Source organism: Cibotium barometz, chromosome 5, assembly GCF_041138505.1.
Source record: "Cibotium barometz isolate CiBa-2024 chromosome 5, ASM4113850v1, whole genome shotgun sequence".
NCBI lineage: Eukaryota > Viridiplantae > Streptophyta > Polypodiopsida > Cyatheales > Cibotiaceae > Cibotium > Cibotium barometz.
In genome coordinates, this window is record NC_141050.1 from 11,895,701 (window position 1) to 11,905,700 (window position 10,000).

At 45.8% G+C, this 10,000-nt stretch overlaps 1 protein-coding gene and 1 pseudogene across 2 annotated transcripts in view; both read left to right on the plus strand.

Annotated features, from left to right (window-relative positions):
- LOC147638061 (uncharacterized) overlaps positions 1-5,074 on the plus strand; it is a 12,273-nt gene extending 7,199 nt beyond the window's left edge. Inside the window, exon 3 of the mRNA XM_086796426.1 lies at positions 4,976-5,074. Within this exon, the coding sequence (XP_086652552.1) occupies positions 4,976-5,074 (99 nt within the window). The remainder of the gene's footprint in view (positions 1-4,975) is intronic.
- The window catches only part of LOC147638058 (putative anthocyanidin reductase), a 258,444-nt pseudogene that overhangs the window by 47,390 nt on the left and 201,054 nt on the right, over positions 1-10,000 (plus strand). The gene's annotated exons all lie outside the window — the stretch shown is intronic.

Below are 10,000 nucleotides of genomic sequence, written 5' to 3' on the forward strand. Positions count from 1 at the left end.
ATGTTATGGTGCTAGGCAAACCACAAATTGGATACCAATGCTTGAGAAACAGACGGGCTACGTCCTCGGCTGAGGCCGTATGCTTGCATGGGATGAGCATGCAGAATTTACTAAAGCGATCCACAATGGTAAAACACTAAGTGTTACGGGATCCAGTGGATGCTGGTAGAGGCCCTACAAAGTCCATAGATATGTCGATGAAAGGTCCGTCGGGGATAGACAAAGGTTGAAGTAAACCTGCCTTCTTTGTATGTGGATTTGACAAATCTTACAGGCTTGTACATGTGCATAGACATCACGCCTCATCTTTGGCCAATAAAAGGACCGTTCTAATTTCTCGAGGGTACTGTTGATACCCCTATGTCCTCCAACTAAGGAGTCATGGGCATCGTGGAGAAGAGCAGAACGCTTTTCCCCGAGTAACACAGAGACGGTTCTTGTAGAACAAGCAACCGTTCTGTACTGAATAGTGGCTAGGCTCAGAAGTGAGGGCCAAACTATACTGAGTACCAAACTCAGGGGAGTCAACATATTGGTCTTTCATACTATCCAAGTCCTTCCCCGTGATTTCGAGAATGGTAGCTTCTTGGACTGCCTGGATACTGGACTTTCGACTGAGAGCATCTGCTACTGGGTTATGCTTACCAGGGATGTATTCAATCATACCTCCAAACTGTTGGAAGATTTGACTCCACCTGGCCTGTCGATCACTCCACTGGGCACTTGGCATAGTCTGAAGCCACTTAAGTGCTTGGTGGTCTGTTTTCACTGTGAAAGCCTGTCCATAAAGAAAAGGCTTCCAATGTTTGAGCGCTGTGATCACACCCAAAAGCTCGTTGTCATATACCGAATAATTCTTTTCGACGACATCCAACTTTCTGCTATAATATGCCACGGGTCTATTGTCTTGCTGGAGGACTGCACCTATGGCTACATTGCTGGCATCGGTGATGACCTCAAAAGGTTCGTCCCATGATGCTAACTTTAATACAGGTGCTTCTGAGGCAGCTTTTGGGAGTGCACGGAATGCATTAAGTGCCTTACCTGTAACTGAGACTTTCTGCTTGCGAGTCTTCACCCCCTTGAGCAAGTCGGTAAGAGGTGCTGCAAGGTTGGAAAACCGATGGACATGCGTGCTATAGGCCTGACAAAGACCTATGAATGAACGGATTTCTTGGGTGGTCTTAGGAATGTCCCAATCTAAGATTGCCTGAATCTTTGATGGGTCCAGTCTAATCCCATCGGAACCGATGATGTAGCCCAAATACTGAACTTCCTTAACACCAAAGATAGACTTTTTGGCGTTTATGTAGAGCTGATTATCTCGCAAAAGTTGCAAGACTTTCTCCACATCTTTCTCATGCTGCTCCGCAGTGGCTGAGAAGACTAGTATGTCATCAAGGAATATGAAAACACACTTCCCAATGTGGACTGCGAAAATCCTAGACATCATCTTATTGAATGTTGCGGGTGCATTTGTAAGCCCAAAAGGCATGACTACGAACTTGTATGACCACGCTCTGTCCGAAAAGCTGTTTTTGGAATGTCAGCTTAAAAAATGCGGACCTGATGGTAACCACTCTTGAGGTCGATCTTAGTGAAAAACTTAGCACCGTCTAAACGCTCCAAAATGCACTCTATCCTGGGCATAGGAAACTTATTCTTGATAGTGAGTTTGTTCAATGCCCTGTAGTCTACACAAAGGCATGCAGACTTGTCCTTCTTTTGGACAAATAGGATAGGTGCAGCAAATGGGGAGGAAGAAGGCCGAATGAATCCGGCTCGGAGAAGCTCAGATAACTGCTTTTCTAACTCGCCCTCTAAAGTCTTGGAAAGACGATAGGGAAACCTGCTAGGAGGATCTGATCCAGGGACCAAATCAATGTGATGGTCCTCAAGGCGAGAGGGTGGGAGACTGGGCGGGAGATCGTCCCTAAGCATAATGTCCTGGTGTCTGGATAGGAGGTCTGCTAACTGAGGGACTGAAGATGTAAGGGATGCTACTAATGAGGGAGGGGCTGTTTGAGCACGAACATAGAGGAGTGCTCCTTCTGCTCCCTTGCGGATATCTCGTCTGGCCTGGAGATGTGAAATCAATGGGATGCCAAGAATGCTTCTATCCCCCGAATCATGACAAGCTCAGGAAAACCTTTACAAATAGTAAAAGTATCCTGCCCCCAATTGGGAATAGGCTCATACTGACGGAACCACTGAATTCCTAAGATCATGTCACACCCTAACAAAGGTGAGACGATGAAATCTCGTTGAAATGAGGCCTTCTGAACTTCAAAGGCAAATTGCTGTGCCTTTTGGGAAATGTGGGTGCGAAGACCAGGTGTAAACCCGTCCACATCCAGATGATATGGGACTAATGTGCAGTTCAATTTATTAGCCAACTGGGGAGATGGCGTCTTCAGAACTACCCATATCGAAAAGGACTACAAACTGTCGGCCCTGGGCAGAGTCATAAGCTCGGATGAGGCTCTTCTGAGCAGCATCGCTCTCACCCTCCTGCTTAGCATCAAATACCACGGATGGCATAGGATGCATGGAAGGTAAAAGTTGAACTGCATTTGAGGTAGTAGGCGGGGCTGGAGGAGCTGGGGAGGCTGTGGCAACTGTGGCAGAAGGAGCTTTGGCGGCTTGTGCCGCTTGCCATTTGTGGCAATCCTTCTTACCATGCCCTATAATATGACAGAAACAACATCTATTTTCTGACTGGTACTTCCTTTGCTCCTCTTGAGGAAGATAACCTCCAGTAATGCTTGCTTTAGCCTTTTCATCAAGTGTTTTCTTAGGTTCTTTATCCTTCTTACCCCCTGAACTGGAGCTATTACTGCTGTCCTTCTTAGCATCTTTAGAAGACGCGTTACCTTTCTTAGTCTGTGCAGCTGATTGCTGCTGCTGGGGTTTGGTACTGGACTGAGATGCTTGCTTGGGCTTGCCCTCGTTAAGCTTCATTTCTTCATTCTGAGCGAGAGTCAGAGCTCGGTCATATGTACTTGGTTCAAAGTTACAAACTGTGAACCGAATGTTAGAGTCCAATCCACGAATGAATTGCTCCATCTTGGCCTGCTCAGATAACCCTAACTGCTGTGCTAAAGTAATAACCTTACCGGAAAACTGAAGCACTGGGGATCCGTTCTGTCTGAGTCCATAGAACTCGTCTTTCAGACCGGTCATGTATTGGGGCGGGAGAAATCTGGTCTTTAGGTCATGGACAAAGATGTCCCAGTCAAAGGCTGTGACACCTGTGGCCTGGCCTGTATGAATACTAGACCAATGCTGCCACCAAGTGACTGCCTCACCAGTGAGATGGGGAGCCGCTAAGTGGACTTTGTCTTGTGGGTCTGTGATCCTAGCTAAAGGAAAATGAGCATTAAACTGATGAATAAATTGATTAACTGAAGAATGATCACACTTACCATCATACTTACTGAAGTTTGGTTGACTGCGAATGATGGTGGTTGTTGGTGTTGCGGGATGCTGGCTGGTGACACCTATGACTGGGGAGACTGAGGAGAGCTGCTGATACCTCAAGTGTATGGCCTCCTTTTTCCGTTGGTGTTCGAGTAACATACGTTCTTGATCAAGCTCACGTTGGTGTTCCCGAGCGGCGAGTTCAGCCTGACGTCGGTCTTCGTCGATCCTGCATTGGGCTTCCTCATAGTCCCGTCTTTCTTCTTTTTCTCTTTTCCTTCGGGCCTCGTCCTCTCTCCTTTGTTGTTCCATCTGAAAGAAGAGGGAGATGTAGTCGGGTGCTGCTGGAGGTGTAGAAGGACGTGCTGCTGCTGCCTCCAAGAGTTGGAGACGCTCCATGAGCAGCTGGTTTTGAGCTCTAAGAAGAGCTATGGTGTCTGCTGTAGGCGGAAGAACGAGGTCTCCTTCGGGGGAGACGTCTTCCGGCTGATGAGTACTCTCTCCTGTAGAAATGATGCTGAAGTCGGTGGTCGTGCCGGAACGCAATCTAACCATCCAAGGATGCCCCCACGCTAGGATACATGTGTGTGGACAATCTGAATCTGATACCAATGTGATATGCAGCGGAAGTCTTTGTATTGGAAGATCCTGTCACACAAATGCTCACACCGTCTTCTGTATCCTGAGTTTCGTGAGGTTAGCAATCCATTTCAATACTACTTCAAAGAGATGAGAGAGAGATATATGAGAACTGTACACCAGATTGGGTCTCGAATTACCCACTGAAGGGCCCCCTATCCCGATAACGAGATAGTATTTGCTTTATTTCTTTTGAGAGAATGACTGTGGACTGTAGATAAGCCAACCGCAAGATCTCGGAGGATCGGAGAGTGGCTGATTTGTACACTGCTGTAGAAACACCTCGATGACCTGATCTCGAGCCTATGCACTCTTCCCAAGGGCATGAGGAAGGGCTGCACACCTGAGGCTGAGAGAAGAAGAAGGTGGACTGTTCTACACTATGTTAGAATGCTGAAAACACTTATGAATGCTGTGTTACCTTCACTAGATGACTGCTGCATGTATGGATGATGCACAGAAGGTTGGATGCTGTAGGGAAGCTCCTGAACTGAAAACGCAGGTGTTCTGAGGCTGCTGGTTGGGTTTTATGCTGTGTATGCACCCAGAGGAGTGCTAGTGATCATCAGTAGGTTACTGGGGCACTTTTTACTTCAGTTAGTGGAGGTTTTTTCCCCCAGTTTAGTTCAAATTCACTTATATGCATTTTATAAGTGTTTTGGTCCACCCGGCACATTTATGGCCGGACATGTGAACACTTATCCTTTAGGGGTCACTATCATGTGGCTTGTACTTGATTTTATTCATTGAAGTATACAACAGTCGTGTTCACTCCTTCTCCTTGGTTTCCACGCCTGATTGCTTTCTGTAAACCCTAACCCTAATCCTTAAGTGCCTTCAATTGGTATCAGAGCATTGAAGCTCTGCTAAGCACTGCCCGTACACTGCCAAGCCTTTGCTGCATCTGCCCGTACAGAAAACGTACATTCAGTTTGCGCTGCCTGCATCGCCTTCAGAAGCTGTACCAGCCCGTACAGTCAAGCGATACCACCACCTCCTGTGCGCCGTCAGATAACCTCTGCGCCTGCTGCCCGTACCTGGTCGCCTTCAGTCGGGTACTATAGTACGCCGCCTACAACTACTACACGTAGCCTTAAGTCGGGTACTATAGTACGCCGCCTACAACTACTAGACGTAGCCTTCAGTCGGGTACATTACGCCGCCTACAACTCCTGTACGTCGCCTTCAGTCGGGTACAGCACGCCGCCTACAACCTCTGCGTTCGTGTACCAGCCAGTCTGCGCCACCTGCCCGTGCCTGGTCGCCTTCAGTCGGCCTTCAGACTGTACCTTCTGTGCGCATTCTGTACCTGCTGTGTACCTGTTCGCACTGTTCAGTACAGTGCTCCGTACAGTACCTTCATTCGCCGTACAGTCATATTTACCTGCACAGTACAACAGTCTACGAATCTGCACACTACAGTCAACTCATACCTATTGAAATCTCAGCTGGTAAGCATTACAAGTATTGAGTTTTGGGCATTTTATTTTCTCTGTGAAAATATACAGGCACAACAGGCAGATTTTCTAGCAAGAAAATATACAGGTTTTTTGCACAGTTTGGGTGCAGCAAATTTGGGCATTTTTGGGGCATTTTGGCATTGTGTACGCCATTTGCTGCTCTACTCAGTCATTGGTGCATTGAGCTGCACATTCAGAGGATTGAGAGTGCAGGCAGATTTGGGTGAACTGTATTCAGTGGAGTACAGTTGTTATCAGGGTTTTTGCTGGGTTTTTTGGTAAACAGGTACAACATTGTGCGTAAAGCATAATGGCAAATCAACAGCAAAGTGATGTATTCACATATTTGTCTAAGGAAGACAAATTTGATGGCACGAACTACTCCTTGTGGAGTTTTATGCTGAAAAATGTGCTTGTGGCAAAAGGTCTTTGGGATTTTGTTAGTGGTGATGAACCACGTCCAGGTCCATTGGCTCCAGAGACTCCTCCCCAAGGGGGTGCTCGTGGACGAGGACAACAGGTACAGGCTCCAGGACAGCCATTGCCTGTTCAGAGAACAAATGCTCAAAAGACATGGGATGCCAGGGATGCACAAGCTTTGTCACTCATTGCATTGTCAGTTCAGAGGTCCATTATACCTCATATTCGTTCAGCTGGCTCTTCACAGAATGCATGGGTGACTTTGGAGCAGATGTATGCTGCTCGTAATGAGGCTAGGATCTCATTTTTGAAAAGAGAGCTTGAAAATCAGAAAATGAATGAAGGAGATGATATGTCTAGCCACTTAAACAAGCTGCAGGATTTGAGAGAGCAACTCATCAATGTGGATGAGATTATTCCTGAGACACAGCTTGTGTCCACCATCTTGCACTCTTTGCCAAGATCTTACTTGGCTTTCCATACCTCTTTGAACCTCAGCATGAGGAATGCTGTTGAACCCCTCAAGTATCAGGAACTTGTTGCTCTCTTACTACAAGAGGAGCAAATGAGGAAGAATATGAATATGAACACAAATGCTGAACAAGCATTTACTACATGTCAAAAGGGGAAAGGAAAATCTCAGCCAAAGAGTGCAAATCAAAATTCAGGTGATGGTGGTTCTTCACAGGATACCAAGAAAGGTGATGGACAGCCCAAGAAGAAGGGCAAATGTCATTACTGTAAGAAGCCAGGTCACTACATCACGGAATGTAGGAAGAGGATTGCCAAAGAGAAGGCAAAGGAAGCTGGGATGTCAGTTAATGATACTTCTAAAGCTCCTCCAGAGACTGCTTCTTTTGTCGAGGACAGGGATTACTGTTTTTATACATGCAGCTATGATGCCTCTTGGTCTTCACAGGCACTCAGTTTGACAGAGCATGCATGTACTTGGTATTTTGATAGTGGTGCCTCAAAGCATATCACATCTCGCAGGGATTTGTTTAGTCATGTTGGCCCTGCCCCTGTTGGCAAAACTGTTCAGTGTGCCAACAATGCTTCATATCCAGTTTGTGGCATTGGGGAGATTCAGCTTACAGCCATTGATGGCTCCATTCTCCGCCTTACAGATGCCTTATATGTACCAGGGATAAAGAAGAATTTGTTATCCATTTCTTCTTTAGCACATTGTGGAATGCAGGTCTACTTTGATGATGATAAATGCATGGTCAGAGACAAAGCAAATGCCTTGACCTTGATGCTTACTGGTACATTATGTCATGGACTTTATGAGTTGGATGCATTTCAGCCAGTGGATCAGTCTGCTTATCATGCATTCACTCCTACTCCAGCTATGGTTGATGCGGAGTTATGGCATGCTCGCATGGGGCATGTAAATTTTGGTAGTCTTATGCTTATGCAGCGACATAATATGTTTACAGATCTACCTCTCATGGAGAAGCCTCCAGATCACATTTGTGAAGGATGTATTTTGGGAAAAATGCACAGGTTTTCCTTCCCACGTGATCAAGCTCTAAGAGCAACTGCAAAGTTGCAACTTATACACAGTGATCTTTGTGGTCCCATGCAGACGAAGTGATTAGGTGGTTGCTTTTATTTTGCAACATTTATTGATGACTTCTCTCGTATATGCTGGGTGTATCCTTTGACACAGAAATCACAGGTATATGATGCATTTTTGGCCTTTGTAGCACTTGCTGAGACAGAGTCAGGATGCAAGGTGAAGACTCTCCGTTCTGACCGAGGGGGGGAATATATGTCACATGTGCTGAATTCCTTTCTTGGGAGTAGAGGTATAAAACATCAGTATACTACTCCTGGAAGCAGTAATGTGTGCTTGTCATATTTTGAATCGATGTCCCACAAAGGCATTGGTTTCTATTACTCCTTTTGAGGCTTGGCATGGCCGCAAGCCTTCTGTATCGCATTTTCGAATCTTTGGGTGTCTTGCATATGCACACATACCCAAAGAGTTGAGGAGGAAGCTTGATGATAAAGCCACAAAATGCATTTTTGTTGGGTATAGCCGTGAGAGCAAGGGCTACAGGTTATATGACCCACTATCCAAGAAGATATTCATCAGTCGGGATGTGATTTTTGATGAAAAATCAGAAATATCCATGGCTGGTTATGAGGCAAATCAGGCTGAAAATGATGTGTTTGAAGGTCTACTATCCATGGAGTTTCATTCCACAGTTGGTGATCCAACTCATGAGGGTACTGGACAGCCAGCAAATGATGTAGGTGGTGCAGAAATTCAGCAGCCAAATGAGCCAGAAGCTGAACCAAATATGGGACAACAGGCACCACAGGTCAGACATATACCTAGATGGTATTTGAGGACATTACAGGACAGCCATTTAGAGGGTCCTCTTGCTGGTCGTACTCGTAGGGAGACAAGGACCAATGAGCATGCACACATCATGGATTTGAATCTGGTTATGGCAGCCAGTTTACAGGATGATGATGAGCCTGATTCATTTGTGGATGCACGAGATAATGTGCATTGGAACAAAGCCATGCAGGATGAGATTGATTCTATTAAAAAGAATCAAACATGGGATTTGGTTGATCTGCCCAAAGGCAAGAAAGCCATTGGTACTAAATGGGTCTATAAGTTGAAAAGACATGCAGATGGATCCATTGACAGGTACAAAGCCCGTCTAGTTGCAAAGGGCTATGCACAGAAGAAGGGCATTGATTATGAGGAGACATTTGCTCCTACATCCCGTATGTCGACACTTAGGTGTGTCATTGCATTGGCTGCATATCGTGGTTGGGTTGTTCACCAGTTGGACATAAAGACTGCATTCCTACATGGGGACCTCGAGGAGGAAGTTTATGTATTTCAGCCCATGGGATTTGCAGAACATGGTCATGAGGGGAAAGTATGCAGGCTGAAAAAGGCCTTGTATGGTTTGAAACAAGCTCCACGAGCTTGGTATGCAAAAATAGATGCTTTTCTACTCACTCAGGGATTTGTGAACAGTCCATCAGAGACCACTTTGTATGTGAAGAAAGAAGAGACAGATCTGCTGGTCATCAGTCTTTATGTGGATGATCTCTTGCTCATGGGATCAAATGATGACAAAATTGCAGCTTTTAAGGAGATACTGCAACAGACATTTGACATGTCTGACTTGGGCCTTGTACATTACTATTTGGGCATACAGTTTGTGCAGGATAACAGAGGCATTGGGTTGTTGCAATCACGTTATGTTGCTAAACTTCTGGAGAAGTTTAAATTTCAGGATTGCAAGCCTATTAGTACTCCTATGGAGCCTGGGATGAAACTGTCACTACAAGATGACAGTGTTTCCTTTGATGCCACTACATATGCTCAGGCTGTTGGGTGCCTCATTTACTTGTGTAATACAAGGCCAGACATTCAGTATGCAGTCTCTCAGTTGAGCAGATTCATGCACAGCCCACGGTTGTCACATTGGCAAGCTGTGAAGCGTGTATTCCGTTATTTGCAGGGTACCTTGTCTCTTGGGTTGCTTTATCCTGAGGGGGGTGACATGCAGTTACACGCTTACAGTGATTCAGATTGGGCTGGTGATTTTGATACCAGACATTCCACTAGTGGGAATTGTTTCTTCCTTGGCGCTTCATGCATTTCTTGGCTAAGCAAGAAACAGACCACAGTGGCCACTTCGTCTTGTGAGGCAGAGTACAGAGCAGCCTACACTACTACTGTTGAGTGTGTTTGGCTGCGTCGTCTTATGACTGATATGGATATTTCAGTGGAGGAGCCTACACCTATCTATACTGATAGTCAGAGTGCCATTGCTGTGGCCAGGAATCCTGTGTTTCATGCTCGCACGAAACACATTGAGATTCACTATTATTTTGTTCGGGAGAGACTCCAGGCAGGAGATATCAGTCTGATCTACTGTCCTACAGATCAGAATGTGGCAGACATCTTCACCAAGGCATTACCACGTCCGAAATTTGAAGCATTCCGCAATGCTTTGAATTTGTTTCCTTTTGGTGGATGATGTACAGTGATCACATATCACTCCAGGGGGGTTTGTTGGGTT